Source organism: Copadichromis virginalis, linkage group LG23 (assembly GCF_057382275.1).
Source record: "Copadichromis virginalis isolate Kocher_CV1m ecotype Utaka linkage group LG23, C_Virginalis_male_GT1.1, whole genome shotgun sequence".
Classification (NCBI taxonomy): domain Eukaryota; kingdom Metazoa; phylum Chordata; class Actinopteri; order Cichliformes; family Cichlidae; genus Copadichromis; species Copadichromis virginalis.
The window spans coordinates 18,384,638-18,400,263 of NC_140639.1; the positions used below are offsets into that span (position 1 = coordinate 18,384,638).

At 38.9% G+C, this 15,626-nt stretch overlaps 1 protein-coding gene across 1 annotated transcript; it reads right to left on the reverse strand.

The window, feature by feature from the left end:
* Positions 1–1,740: 1,740 nt before the first annotated feature.
* Positions 1,741–12,080, reverse strand: LOC146680592 (adhesion G protein-coupled receptor G7-like). Its single transcript, XM_085449471.1, has 14 exons — positions 11,677–12,080; positions 11,310–11,414; positions 11,105–11,214; positions 10,790–10,930; positions 10,622–10,710; positions 9,603–9,751; positions 8,400–8,513; positions 8,124–8,314; positions 7,437–7,589; positions 7,210–7,322; positions 5,691–6,025; positions 5,516–5,597; positions 4,936–5,224; positions 1,741–3,990 (listed from the first exon to the last, which is right to left on the reverse strand). Exons 1-14 carry the CDS (start codon positions 12,077–12,079, stop codon positions 3,826–3,828), a joined length of 2,439 nt encoding a protein of 812 aa, XP_085305597.1. The 5' UTR covers position 12,080; the 3' UTR covers positions 1,741–3,825.
* Between the last annotated feature and the right edge of the window lie 3,546 nt (positions 12,081–15,626).

The following is a 15,626-nucleotide window of genomic DNA, read 5'->3' on the forward strand; positions in this document are numbered from 1 at the left end:
TGCTGGCCTGATGAGTTAACTCTTCTGTGTTGTGCTAACTCATCAGGCCAGGGCTCCACAGTCTATTTACACCTACAGGCCAGTGGACACTGTTTCAATGATGAGGATGTACACATCCTGGACAAGGAGGAACGCTGGTTTGAGCGCGGAGTCAAGGAGATCATTTACGTGAAAAGGGAAAAACCATCTCTGAATCAAGGAGGGGGCCCAACGTTACATCTTTCACCATCTTACAATGCTGTGATTGCAGCCATTCCCCAACTCTCTGTGAATGGTACTCATAGCCACTGATTAATGGCCATTGATCAATGGTCATGACAGTTTGCATATTAATAATTAAGCAACTGACCTCATAGCCCATTTTTCGTCAGCTGTGCTAGTTTCAGTCATTGTGCAAATGTACTGTTTATAAGATTATGGAAACCTGCAGTCAGCTGAGACTGAAGAAGTCACTTGGATGAGTGACAAAACGTTTCTTGCACTGAAAACACCACGTCCAGATGAGCAGAATCAACCTTTTGGAATTTCCTTACCTGGATTATTGAGCATGCTCGATATTACAGAGTTATAATATTATAGAGTAATGATATACCAATACGAAAATTATCCAATAATATTTAATCCATCCATCCATCCATTTTTTTCCGCTTATCCAGGGCGGGGTCGCGGGGGCAGCAGCCCAAGCAGAGAAGCCCAGACCTCCCTCTCCCCAGCCACCTCTTCCAGCTTGTCCAGGGGAACACCAAGGCGTTCCCAGGCTTGCCGAGAGTGTCCTGGGTCTGCCCTGGGGCCTCCTCCCGGTGGGACATGCCCGGAAAACCTCACCCAGGAGGCCCCCAGGAAGCATCCTTGTCAGATGCCCGAACCACCTCAACTGGCTCCTTTTGATGTGGAGGAGCAGCGGCTCTATTCTGAGCCCCTCCCGAATGGCCGAACTTCTCACCCTATCTCTAAGGGAGACGCCAGCCACCCTTCGGAGGAAGCACATTTTCCACTGCTTGCATGCGCAATCGTGTTCTTTCGGTCACTAGCCACAGCTCGTGACCATAGATGAGGGTAGGGACGTAGATCAACCGGTAAATTGAGAGCTTCGCTAGAGTGTAGAGAGCTGAGTGTAAAAAAAAGAAAGAAAATTTAATCTCAGACCAAAAAAGGTTTACTCTGCTGTTCTGCTTTTTCATCTGTGTTAATTTTGGTCTGCTGTATTGTACAACATGATCCAACACATACCGTGGATGCTCTTTATGTTCCTCCAAACTTTGCCAGAACTCCTTTTAGCTCCACTGAACTGCAATCAGGGGCGATTCTAAGATCAGAGCTTTGGGGGTGCTGAGCACCCAGAGAGCTGCCCAGCCAGGCAAGATAAACTTTACTCGTCACGACGAGACTTCTTCCCTGTCTCTGTGAGTCCCTGCATCCTTAAATGTCTCCAGTTGTCCCGAGTTCCGTCTGACTGTCTCCTTGGTGCATTTAAACCCCTGTTCCTCCCTGTCCTCATCGTCTGTTGTCTTCGTTTCCGTTATCAGTCATTAGAATTTTACCATCTCTGTGCAAGTCTGCAAATTTCTTTATTAAATCATAAGATTCTTAAATTCATCAAGTCTCTCTCTACCTGGGTCCTCGTCACAAAACATGACATCATTGTTTTGTACATTTTAACACAGTCCCCATATTTGTGAAAGAAAAGCAAAACACAAAAACACAGAAAGAGACCAACAAATAAAAAATAAACCTCTCAGATCATCACTGAAATTTTCAAACTGCTGCAAAATCCATTAAAAAAGGAACATATTTTATATGTTTTGATCAGTTAAAAATTTATTAAAATAACATTTTCCCCCCAAAGGCCTCAAACGGAATCAGCCCTGATTACAACAAAGGCCCAGCCCGCAGCCTGACGGTCACAGGAAGCTCTCACTTCCTTCAATCACAAACAAGCTGAGTGCTGAAACATTCTCTGCACATGCTCAGTAGAGGTGTGGCAGCAGAGGTTTCAACACAGAGCTGATATTACGGGTATGAAAGTTGAAGATATTCTTTTTTTTTTTTCCAGTTTTTTGGATCAATTTAATCTTCAGGTTTTGGTTGAAATGATTTTTCTTTGATTTCTTGTTTTTATTTTTGTAATCTTCTGATTTCTGTTTTGTTGAATTTTTGGATTCTTGTTTTAATTTGTTTTCTTTAGCTTTTGCGATTGCTGTTGATGGTTCTTCTAATGATGGCTTTCAGGTTTTCCATCCTGTGTTTCTGGTTTCATGGTCTTGGATATTTTTATTATCGGTGAGAGTTTCTGTCTTCATGTGACAGTATGTGTTGATAAAAGCTACCCTGAAGGCCTGTGATGGGACTTTTGTGATCCTTTGTTTGAGATGGTTTTTAATCTAAGCAAATCGTTGTGTTTGGATAAAGGCTGTTTTGAGCCAGACATTATTTCGGCTGTGTCTGAGGAAGGTAACGTAGAGCACAACAAAAGCCTGTTCTAAGAAAAAAAAATACAACCTTAAAAATGCATAATGTCCACATTTTCAATGAAAACAGGTATTGAATTTAATGAATTAATATCACATTGAAACTTCCTCAGTTGACACTCATATAAACAAAAGTTGCATTTTTGCATTAGCTTTCTTAGATTACACTGTGTAAGACCTCATTTAATGCACTAAATCCACCATCTGTAAGATGACATCAATCAAAGCAGCCGACAAAAGATTAAAAACAACAAATTGTCAGATAATTAACAATTATTCCAGACACAGATGATAAAATTTGTGTTTTTTGTAAATAATCATCATTTACTAAGAGTGAATTACTCCATTAAGCAATCTGATATTACTGACCATTTAAAACCCGTTTTTGCCTTTAAAAGACCAGTTCAGACCAGATAGATGCAATTTAGACCACAAATTCTGTTTTGCTTTTTGTTTTGTTTTGTTTTTTCCTTTTTCTTTACATTATTGATACTTGAGACTATTAAAAACAATTTAGACAACACAGATAAGCATAAAATACCAGTTCACAGTGTTATAAACATTTGATCTAAAGTGACACAGCTGTCATCCTAAACTGACAGCTTTTGCAACCATTATATTGAATCTGTTCGGAGTTCTTATCAGGCTCAGAAAAGCATTATTTTTAATGTTTTCACACATATATTTACACACACACACACACACACACACACGCACACACACACACACACACACACACACACATATAAATAACGGACCTGCTGAACTCGACTCTGATCTCAGGCTAGAATGTTCAGGAAGCAGGAATAGTCACTGCTTTTTTCCACCTGGGTCACTTTAGTTTTTTACAAGGCTAGTGTAGACACTGTTACCAACATGAATCACTTCAGACTGATACACGATGCTACTTGGAGAGCAATGCTGATGCTTAAAATAACAATAAAAACCAGTCTTCATACCTGCAGTCTGTTCCTGAACACGTGACTGTGCTAGTGTTTGGTTTCTGTCTGGTCAAAGAAAGTCTGCCTGCAGCAAAGTAGCCCAAACATCCTGGAGCATCCTCTGTGCATCCTGGGAAATTGAGCTCCTTCAGCAGATCTGCTTTTTGTCCCTACCCAGAAAAATTTCAGGGAAAACTTGTTCATGAACAAAACAAACAAAATAGTCTAATTCTGCTTATTCCACAGATTTGAATGAGTTTGAGGAGATTTCTGGAGGTTTATTGTGGATGTGATCATGACTCTGATTTTTGATTGACTGTGATGCAGTTATTTAGTTTATGTTCACATTAAAAATAATTGAATACAGATGCTTTTAAAATCATCCCCAAGTCATGGGTCAGCTGCTTGTTATGACCTCATTTTCCCCTGTATTTCTCCGAGTGGTTCTTGTGCCAGTTCTTCCATAGACGGTACTTCACACTGTTAAACGAGATGCTGGCTGAGGAAAGGTACTGCACTGATCGGGACATGGTGGCTCTGAAGGTCGGCGTTGTGGCTGTGATGATAAAAATCTGAAGGCCCTGAAAACATAGAGAGGGAAAATATATATATATATATATATATATATATATATATATATATATATATATATATACATACATATATATTTTTAATTTATTTTATCAACTTTTCTTCTGACGATGCTGTCTGTGTTGAGCGCTCCGCTACTACTACTCCGCCTAGGTTGCACTGTCGAGCGCAGATCCACTGAGCGCAGCGCAGGCTAGCCAGACAGAAGTTAAGCTCGTTGCAACATGGCAACTGCCTCATCACTAGCCGAAATTGAACCTCCCCCACCCTCATTCAGATCTGGCGTTTGGAACTATTTTGGTTTTCATGTGAAGTATGACCCTGATGGTAAGCGCGTCATGGACAAAAGTAAAACAGTATGTCGGATGTGCCACGCAATGCTCAATTATATTGGTGGGAACTAGTGCGTTAGCTTGGTTAGCTCGTTAACGTGTTGACGCTGTCCAGCCCCACGCACGGGCCGATCCGCGGTAACTCGTTAACGGAGATTTGCCACGTTATGGCGTTAATGTCATTTTAACAAGATTAACGCTGACAGCACTAGTGGGAACAGAACGAATATGTCTGCACATTTACACCGACATCATCCTAGTGCAAAGACAAGTGGAAGCAGACAGCAGTCATTTAGACAGCCGTTAGCACATGATTCTCCTTATGGGGACCTGATATGTTTAATATGCTGCTGAGAAGATTATTAAAATCAAAAATCAAAAATTTTACTTGAAGCAAAACACAAAGACTTTCAGTGGACATAAAAAGTGTACACACCCCTGTAAAAATGCCGTGCTTTTGTGTTGTTAAAAATAAATCACTCAAAAACTTTTGTGATAAATAACAATAATAAAATAATACGATACGCTGATTGTATAACCGCTGAAGAACCTTTTGATTTAATCTCTCAGTTGAAGTTATAAAATCAGAAGGTAGAGTCTTACCTGTGTGGTTGTGCAGAGGCAGAACAAAATGCTGAAGACCAGGTTCATTGTTCCTGAAGTGACGAGGACCAGATACCCAAAAACCCAGGACACACCCAGTAACACAGCCAGAGTGAAGCATTCAAGGAAACTCTTCCTGAAGCAGGACTTCCTGGTTGCTTTAATGGACACATAAACCAGCAGGACGATGTTGTAGATCAAGATCAGGCCGACTGGAAGGAGGAAACCCCAAAACAAAGGTTTCTCAAAGCTGAAGTGTTTGTTCTTATCCAGCGCTGCCAGCCAGCAACTTCAGTGACATGAAAAGGAATTATACAAATAATATGAATAAATAACTTTGTCTAAACTTTAATCAAAACTAAGAGGAATTATAATAAAGTTTGTAAAGATAAAAAAAATAAATTACAAAAGCTGTATAGGCGCATCGAAAAGAATGGTTGTATCAAACTGAATCTCTGTGAGTAGCATCATACAACAACAGCAACAACAACACTGTAATATTGGTAAAAATGTGACTTTTGTTCATATTGAAGTACAGGTCAGTCTAAAGTAGATAAATGTGGTTTGTGTGATTACTCACAATTCCTCCTGTCTGTATCTCAGAGGATTGTCCACTCTGTAGGTCACCCCCAGTGTGATGCCCATGAACAAGGCTGGCACTCCTAACACAATAATTAATTAATTGGGACAGATTGAAGGGTCTTCAAGAATAAACAGCTTGTCAGATTTAAGTCCCGACTTTATAAATGTCTTACCCCATCCCAGAGCCATGCCCAGCAGAGTCCAGTGAGGTGGTAGACTGCGGCGTATTTTCTGAATCAGGATCTGAGTACCGTTCACGCTGTTCCACATGAAGGTGGCCATCAGGAGGAAGTGCAGCAGAGCCGCTACAGCCGTACACGAACCGCGGTCTGGTTCTATGCGTTCATCCGAGTCAAGGATTTCATTGGTCCGATCGTCAGTCTGCACCTCAATGTCAATTTGTCTGCTGGAGTTTTGGACTCCAGAGACAAAGGTGATGATAAAGGCCAGCAGGCTGAAGTAGATGCACAGCCGAGATATCAGGCTTTTCTTCTGTTCATTCTGAAAACTACAGATGAAAATGAAAAAGTGACAAATGATAATATGAAGTCTTACAGGAAAACTGTAAAAAAAAAATAGAAATACACGTGAATGTAATTTTAAATATGACATAAAAAATAATCAATTAATAAAAGGCTGAAAACAAGATTGTGATGTTGCAAAAATTAATTGCTATTTTTGTCATACAAAGCAAAAATCTCCTTAAAAATTTTGACTTTTCTCAAAACAATAAATTGCATTCATGTTATTTCTTTAAATGTTATTATTATTATTATTATTATTATTATTATTATGACCTTTTCTCTGTTTTCTTTCATTCCAAAATATTATGTTTTTTTTAAATTTGTTTTTATTTTATATATAATTCAGACCTCCTTTGTTTTGTTTGTTCGCACTTTTGGCGGAAGTTACAGTCTTTAGTTTGTTTGTGTAATTATGAATCCACAGGCTTTGCTCACCCAATTGAGAGATTTTCTGAAATTCTTCTTTGCAAATACTTTCAAACTCACTCTGTTTTTTTTTTTTTTTCCTTCTTTGATTTAAGTTAAAGAGGAGATATAATCCAAGGACATTTGGTCAGACCTTGGGTATCCTCTGGAACCTAGTGGTGATTGAATGATGGTGTTATTTTCCAATTATTTTTCACAGGACAACAAACTGTGTTGGTTTCACATCAAGGAGAACCCAGGAGCAATTTGTCCTTCTGTTTAACTTCAGCATCCAGACCAGAAATCTAATTTATCTACTTTGAGAAGGTATGATTGGAAGATGCCCACACGACCATTAGGGTAGTAGTAGAAGGATCTTAAAACTATTAAAATATTACATTGTAAAAATGTGGAGAAAAGTTCTAGAAATAATTTAAAAATAATTTAAAATTTTTAAGAACTAAAGGATTCCTTTTCTGGATAAAAGCAAGAGGGTAATTAAAATTTTCTCAATTACAATAAAATTAAATAAAGTAAACAAAGCACTGAGAGAAGAGTAGGGAAGTCATTGAAATATCTAGATTTATGGCTCAGTTTTTGTCATACCAATTTTTTTGACCAATTTTGACTCTGTAGCTAACACTTCTGTTTCTAACATGTTTGCTGCATGTTAGTTGCAGTCAAATACATTTTAACCTGTTAGATAACTACACTTTTTTGTCAAATGACACATAAAAACGGAGGTGGGGTGGTCTAGTCTTACATTTCTTTAACGTTATAAATGATCGTCACAATCAAACCCAGAAAAGAAAGAGAGAGTCCCACGATGGAGATTGCACCCAGAGCTTCTGCATACTCGTAGTTCTCTCTGAATGACTGAAACACAGATATGATCAAAAGTCTCACTAAATATCTGTATTGTTGCAATGGTTGATGAAGAATCAACAAACTGTGGCTTCATCTTTCAGTCTGCAGATTTGTGATACTCACCCAGAGAGCAGCAAAGTTGGTGGTGTGGTTACAGAAACATTTAATTAGTCCATCTGAAGTGTTTCCTTTAGAGCAGCCACTGGTGCTCCAGTCCTTCTGACTGTAGTTCCAGAAAACGCAGGAGAAGTCGTACAGAGACGTTCCACTGATGTTCTGAAACAGCAGCGCACAGACAGCCCTTTAATTTAGATAACTTAGACTTAACGCATATTTTTAATGCAGTTTGTTTGCTTTTCTTTTGTTTTGTTAACACCATTGATATTTTTCTTACAGTATTTGTGTTTGCTTTGAATCAATTCTGATATTGTATATTTGATATTAACATGACATCATTGTATTTTAACATACAGATTGTTAAAGGTAACACATCTACAACATATTTTTTATAATAATATCCTGGCAAAAATCCTTCCACTCCATACAGAACTAACATGCATAACATGCAAACTTTTTCTGCAGTACCTACAACTTAAAGCATTTAAATCCATTCCTCACACGAAAACAAGAAAACAAAACCCGTTCTCAAAAATATACAGAACAATAGTGTGACTGGACAAGTTAGCTTTTGTGACCAATTTTACCCCATTAGCAGCAGGAAGAACTGCAGCTGTGCTGAAGATATTAAATTATAACCAGCAGACATCAGTCATTAGATTTATATATGAATGAAGATACTGGATTTCTTACTCTTGGTCTGAACAACATCTCCACATGTTGTGGCACCATGTTGGGTTCCTGCCCTCTGACGCTGGCTGACAGGACCCTTATGGTGGCCCGTCGCTTCATGTAGAGTTTTGAACGAAAGAAACGATCATTCTGATAGAGAACAAAACCCAGAGAGACGTTCAAGTCTGTCTGACGACTTCTGACATCTTCGCCTAACATGAGAGAAAAGAATCCACTGCTATTAGTAAGAACTTGTTAAAATTAGAGGATTTTTCAGCTTTAAAAAGACAGACTCACCTGGCAGGAATCGTATGTAAATGAGGGCATCAGCTATGAAACTGTTTTCCATCACGACCTGTGTTGCGTTTGTGTTCAGATGAATTCTGTTGGGCAAAAAATTCCCAGAAATCCCTGTAGTGACAAGATGACTGCATGTCAGTGAACACATTAAAAATGTACAAATTTACTGTCGGTTCTTCAATTTTAAAGTTAAAGTTCAGATTAAAATGAAAGTTAAGAACAAATTTAAGATAATTTCTTTACAACACCATTTTTTGAAAACAAGATCATTTCATTTTATTTTATCTGACTGGAGAAAGTAACTTGCTTCTAGTATCTCTTTGTAACTTTGAAATAGTCTCGAAGAATTGAACTGAGCACTACTTTTTAAATCTTGATGTATTTGACAATTTTATTGCTTTTTTTATTTTTCAGCAGAGCAATAAAGAACCACCAGCCAAGGACTTCAGCCATAAAAATATTCTTGGGAGCTGTCCCACAGAAGAGTTCAGATCATATTTATTCAATGGCAAATTTACTGGATCAAAGTGATACTATTTGACAAAAGCAGACAGAATCTCGGGTAGATTCTTAACTTAAGTTTCTGAGGACTTTATCAGTTTTCTTTTATTGTTGTTTTCTGTGTTTTGAGTCTGAAAAAATACATTATTACATGCAAATTTAGAGAGTGAGGCCAAGTTATTCACATCATTAAGTTGAGTTCAGGTTTATAATCCTCCCACAAGCTTTGAGGTCTCAAAACTATTTTGTGTTTTCAGTCACGGTAAACATGAGTCCATCACACGTGTTGAAAATACAGCAGTAAAAAGACTAAATAGTGAACAGGACACAGAGCACAACAACAGCAGCCAGTTTCAATGGTAAAACCATCAAAGGACACAAATAAAGTTGCTTTATACAGAAGATAAGAAATCACCACAGCTGGACTTTAGAACCGTCAACTGGGCAAACATGTCAACCTTGAGAGTTCACTCAAGAGTTCAACTGCTGAAAGCTCAAGTGAAGTAGAAATCATAACCTGGTTAATAAACTACAAAGTAGAATCCAATCTGTTCTCTCCGGTGTTCAAATCTTTGCTTTTAGATCTGTCAGTTACAATATTTGATTAAACCTGCAGGTATTTGCTTTAGAATGCTTTATAATTTAATAAAAACCAGTCCACGGGATGATCACTGCTGTTCGACACAGTTTCTTACTGACCTCTGAGAGAGGTGAACTGGACTCCGTGAGTGTCTGCAGCAGGGATCTGTGCCGACTGGACCACCAAGTTCGGCTGAACCACTTGAGATTGAGATGTATTTTGACTGAGGCTGAGGTTCACTGAGAGCTGGTCCAGAGTCACCGTAAGCCTGGACATTAAAAAAAAAAGCCCCCCCCCCCCCCCCCCCAAAAAAAAAAAACAAAAAAAACAAAAAGCAACCCAACAACAAATAATAATAACACAAACAAACGCAGAAACACAAAACATTGTTTGTCTTAATCAGATTTGTAGTTTCTAATATTCAGTTGTACCAGTCCATTTTTGGCACTCCCCCTGAACTATAAGTGTCAGTTTAGAGCTTCAACTTTCCCTTTATTACTTTCATCTCAAAAGGAAACTCACCTGAATAGTACAGATATTTAAGGTCTAATGAGAATATTTACAATTGGAGGTCTTTACAGTTTGAATTGGAACAGGAAAGACTAAGACTGCTGACACTCTTAAAACTGCTCTTAAATTCCTGAATCAATTATTATTCATCTGTGAGTTGGATATTTTGTCTCTAAAACAGAACAACTTTGACAACTGCCAGTTCCTGTTTATATGCTAAAATGCATCACACTTCAGAGGAATTACAAAATAGCCAATCAAACTAGGATGGTGAACATGGCAAACATTGCTTAAAATCAGCTTTTTGCCAGTGTCACAGTGAAATATTTCTTTATAATGTAGCTGCTTAGACTGGTTGTTCATCTAATATAGAAAAAAGTGAATTATCACTGAATATGAGTTAAATCTGGTTGACAGAACTTTAGGGAAATAAATACAGCTGATGTTAGCACTTTGGTCAAAGCTCCTTTGTATTTCAGTTTAACCTCAGCACTGCTAGCATGGCTGTAGTTTCATGATGAATATTTTAATGATCTTTCCCATAGTGCCACCTTTACAGCAGTTTTTAACAGTCTTAGCTTCACTGCTGATGAGCTTATTTATTTGTTTATTTACATATTTAGTTTACCCCAGAGTTGCGTTGTTTTCCTTGGTATCATCTGGTATAGTGGCGTTCAGCAGCTGACTGACTGTTGCTACTGCTGACACTCTGACACTCTGCACAGACACAAATATGAACTGAGATTAACATCTTACTTTCTTTTTTTGCCCCTTACGATTTGCTGAATGTTTGTACCTCTGTGGCGTTTGCAGACAGCAGCAGTGTGTTGACAATCTCAGCCGCAGCTGTAACATTTTCAGCCGTCAGCTCTTCTGCTTTTGATGTCAGAATCTGAGTGCTGGTCGCCAGTGTCTCTAAATCAGCTGGACTTGTAAGCTGAGGTAAGAAAGACATGATTTTACTCATCTGGTTCTTTACTGAATCTGGAATCATCTGCATGTTACCTCAGAGCTGCATTTCTACAGGATTACCTCACAGAGAAATACTCAAACTTCAGCCATATGACACTTTCAATCTTTCTTCAGAAGAAAAAAAAACTGCTGTTCTTACATTTTTTTGTATGTCGCTGAGCGTCAGGTCACACTGGAAGATCTGTGGAGGGCTGAAACCTGGTGATCCATTCATGGACAAACATCTGGCTGAAGATTTAGATTTACCAGCTGAATGGAAATGGTGATAGAAAGATAAACATCAATACACTAGAGTCTACGTGATGGAGTGATGTTGGACTGAGGGGAAGATGTGGATGACTTACTACCACTCGTTCCTACTTCACATTTTTCCTCAGAATACGCAAACCAGCCGATGGGTGTACGAGGGAACCTGAAGCCTCCTAACTGCTGCTCTTTGCAGAAGTTTTCTACGAAAAGTTTGTTAAAAAATAAATATTTTTTCCGTTTGTTTTTTTAGAATACTAGGAATTTTATTTGTTTTTAATCACAAAAGAAAAAAAAGGACTTTTAAATAATGCATGCTAAACTTGATTTCAGGTTGTAGAAATCCTTACAGCTGGTACATTAGACATTTTGAGCAAATTATAGTTTTTGATCTCTGGCATTCTCTCTTTCGTTCTCATCTGAATGTTTTTGACCCATCAGACTCTAGTCGGTAAAACTTCTTACCTTCTGAGCATGTTACTCCAGTCCATTCATCAGGACAGATGCAGACACCGTTCTCTGGTTTCCCTCCATTATCACATTTCAGGACAGTGGTGGTAGGAGGGGTAAACGTAGTTGGGGATATAGTGGTCGTAGTAGTATTAGCAGTAGCAATAGGTATAGTAGTTGAATCATAATGAGTGGTGTTTGCTGAAGGAATTGTTGTAGGATTAGGAGGTAAAGTACTGTCAGTGTATGGGCTCGTAGCATTCGTACCAATTGTAGTAGGAGTACTGTAAGTAGCAATATTTGCATCACTAGTTGGGTAGAAAGTAGCAGTGGTGTTTGTGTAAGGAGTAGTTGTATTAGTATCACTTGTAATAGTAGTCATGGGAGAATAGTGAGTAGTACTCATTTGATCAGTCATGGGGTTGGAGGTAGTATCAGCTATCTGACTAACAGTCGTATCAGGCCTGGTAAAATCTGTAGTTGTAAGAACAGGACTGGCACTAGTAGGAGGAGTTTCTGGATAATCTGGTGTTTCCAGGTCAGTGGTTGGAACTGTATCTTGTGTTGTGGTACTCAAATTAGAAGTATTAGATGAAGTGGTATTGTTAGGAACTGTTGTTATAGTAGTGATATCCCCTGGAGTTACAGTAGCAATGCTTTGTTCAGTAGTTATATTTTGTGCAGTAGTAGAATCATCAGGAACATCAGTAGGAAGTAGTGCGGTAGTAGCAGTATCAGTCGTATCAGGCCTGGTAAAATCTGTAGTTGTAAGAACAGGACTGGCACTAGTAGGAGGAGTTTCTGGATACTCTGGTGTTTCCAGGTCAGTGGTTGGAACTGTATCTTGTGTTGTGGTACTCAAATTAGAAGTATTAGATGAAGTGGTATTGTTAGGAACTGTTGTTATAGTAGTGATATCCCCTGGAGTTACAGTAGTAATGCTTTGTTCAGTAGTTATATTTTGTGCAGTAGTAGAATCATCAGGAACATCAGTAGGAAGTAGTGCAGTAGTAGCAGTATCAGTCGTATCAGGCCTGGTAAAATCTGTAGTTATAAGAACAGGACTGGCACTAGTAGGAGGAGTTTCTGGATAATCTGGTGTTTCAAGGTCAGTGGTTAGAACTGTATCTTGTGTTGTGGTGCTCAAATTAGAAGTATTAGATGAAGTGGTATTGTTAGGAACTGTTGTTATAGTAGTGATATCCCCTGGAGTTACAGTAGTAATGCTTTGTTCAGTAGTTATATTTTGTGCAGTAGTAGAATCATCAGGAACATCAGTAGGAAGTAGTGCAGTAGTAGCAGTATCAGGGATGTCTGTTGGTGTAGTTAACCCTGCTCCAGCTGTGAAGGAGGGTAAAGGAACAGCTGTGAGAAACACCTAAGAAGGGCAATGATCAGTTAGTTCATTAAAAGCGCTATGAATGCTGATACTTAGCACGTATGGTTTTCATTATACCTGATCTTAGTATGTCATCATTAGTGTTGGGAAGGTTACTTTTAAAATGTATTCCACTACAGATTACAGAATACATGCCCCAAATATATATTTTGTAACATATTCTGTTACGTTACTCAATGAGAGTAACGTATTCTGAATACTTTGGAATACTTAATATATTATCATGCTTTATACAACTACATGAATGTACTATTGTTGTGTGATTTATTACTGATATTGAAGGTTACTCGCCATACCACTACATTTTTAAATCTTAACCTCCTAGGACCTGGCGTCCACATATGTGGACATCACATTTTCAGTTGTCTAGACCAAAGCACAAAATATCCCCTGATATCCCCTTACAAGGACATTATACTGCCACTGTTCTATCGGAATATATATATATATATATATATATATATTGTTGAGTGTAAAAAACAAAGAATTTCCATATATACAGTGGGGAAAAAAAGTATTTAGTCAGCCACCGATTGTGCAAGTTCCCCCACTTAAAATGATGACAGAGGTCAGTAATTTGCACAAGAGGTACACTTCAACTGTGAGAGACAGAATGTGAAAAAAAAAATCCATGAATCCACATGGTAGGATTTGTAAAGAATTTATTCGTAAATCAGGGTGGAAAATAAGTATTTGGTCAATAACAAAAATACAACTCAATACTTTGTAACATAACCTTTGTTGTTTGCAAAGAAAAGCGTCTGGAGTTCTTTAAGTTGCTTGAAGACGTTTCACCTCTCATCCGAGAAGCTTCTTCAGTTGTATTGTATTGTATTGTATTGTATTGTATTGTATTGTATTGTATCTTTATTTGTTTCAGACATATAAAACAAAAAACAATATATACACACTACATATATTTTCATTTACAGATACGAATATATATGTAGATATACACACACCCACACGTATGTGTTCAGATAAACAAAAAATATATAATGAAATAAAACAAAATCGTCTGACATAATGTAACAATGTTTGGTCTGAAAAGGAGTAGGAAGAAGTATGAACATACTTATTAATTCCTACCCCTGCTCAACATCTTATTGATCCCACATAATTCACCTAATTCCCATCATCACATACTCCACACGATACACGAGGAGAACCTATATAAACTTGGCTACCGTGATTGATATAATTTGGATATAATTTGATATTTTTCAGTTCTAAGGTCAAATGGTGGAGAGTCCCAGATATAAACCTAGTGGGAGTAACCCCCCACAGAGGGACAAAAGGACCCCCTGATGATCCTCTAATCGCCTGAGCCAAGGTGTGAAACTGGGCGTGGGTCCCAATCAGCCAGAGTTTCGGGTGTGTTCATTGTGAAACCTGGCCCCACCTTATCATGCGAATTCCTGAGGTCAGATGGCCCAGGATGTGAGTGGGCGTTAAGGCGTCTGGGAAGGGATCTCAAAACTGGATTATAGATGGCAGAGAGTTGGTGTTGTAAACCCCCGCCTCTGTTCAAAGATGGTTGCTCACAGTGGACATAGATGGCTTCTTTCACTCCTCTTTCAAACCATCTGTCCTCTCTGTCCAAAATGTGAACATTGGCATCCTCGAAAGAGTGTCCTTTATCCTTAAGATGCAGATGGACTGCTGAGTCTTGTCCTGTGGAGGTGGCTCTTCTGTGTTGTGCCATGCGCTTGTGAAGTGGCTGTTTGGTCTCTCCAATGTAGAGGTCTGAGCATTCCTCGCTGCACTGTACAGCATACACCACATTGTTAAGTTTGTGTTTTGGCGTTTTGTCTTTCGGGTGAACCAGTTTCTGTCTGAGCGTGTTGTTTCTCGGATGAGAGGTGAAACGTCTTCAAGCAACTTAAAGAAGTCCAGACGCTTTTCTTTGCAAGCTCCTTTGACTACGATGACCTGGATGACTGAGAACCTTCACAGACATAACCTTTGTTGGCAATAACAGAGGTCAAACATTTACTATAGGTCTTTACCAGGTTTGCACACACAGTAGCTGGTATTTTGGCCCATTCCTCCATGCAGATCTTCTCGAGAGCAGTGATGTTTTGGGGCTGTCGCCGAGCAACACGGACTTTCAACTCCCGCCACAGATTTTCTATGGGGTTGAGGTCTGGAGACTGGCTAGGCCACTCCACGACTTTCAAATGCTTCTTACGGAGCCACTCCTTTGTTGCCCGGGCGGTGTGTTTTGGATCATTGTCATGTTGGAAGACCCAGCCTCGTTTCATCTTCAAAGTTCTCACTGATGGAAGGAGGTTTTGGCTCAAAATCTCATGATACATGGCCCCATTCATTCTGTCCTTAACACGGATCAGTCGTCCTGTCCCCTTGGCAGAAAAACAGCCCCATAGCATGATGTTTCCACCCCCATGCTTCACAGTAGGTATGGTGTTCTTGGGATGCAACTCAGTATTCTTCTCCCTCCAAACACGACGAGTTGAGTTTATACCAAAAAGTTCTACTTTTGTTTCATCTGACCACATGACATTCTCCCAATCCTCTGCTGTATCATCCATGTGCTCTCTGGCAA

Bases quoted from the DNA above. Each gene is read 5' to 3' on its own strand.
- LOC146680592 (XM_085449471.1), bottom strand. From the start codon at position 12,079: ATGACTGATCAAATGAGTACTACTCACTATTCTCCCATGACTACTATT. The intron at 7,323-7,436 runs GTGAGTATCACA...TCTGTGTTTCAG, and splicing joins CCAACTTTGCTGCTCTCTGG to TCATTCAGAGAGAACTACGA. The intron at 3,991-4,935 runs GTAAGACTCTAC...CTATGTTTTCAG, and splicing joins GCCTCTGCACAACCACACAG to GGCCTTCAGATTTTTATCAT.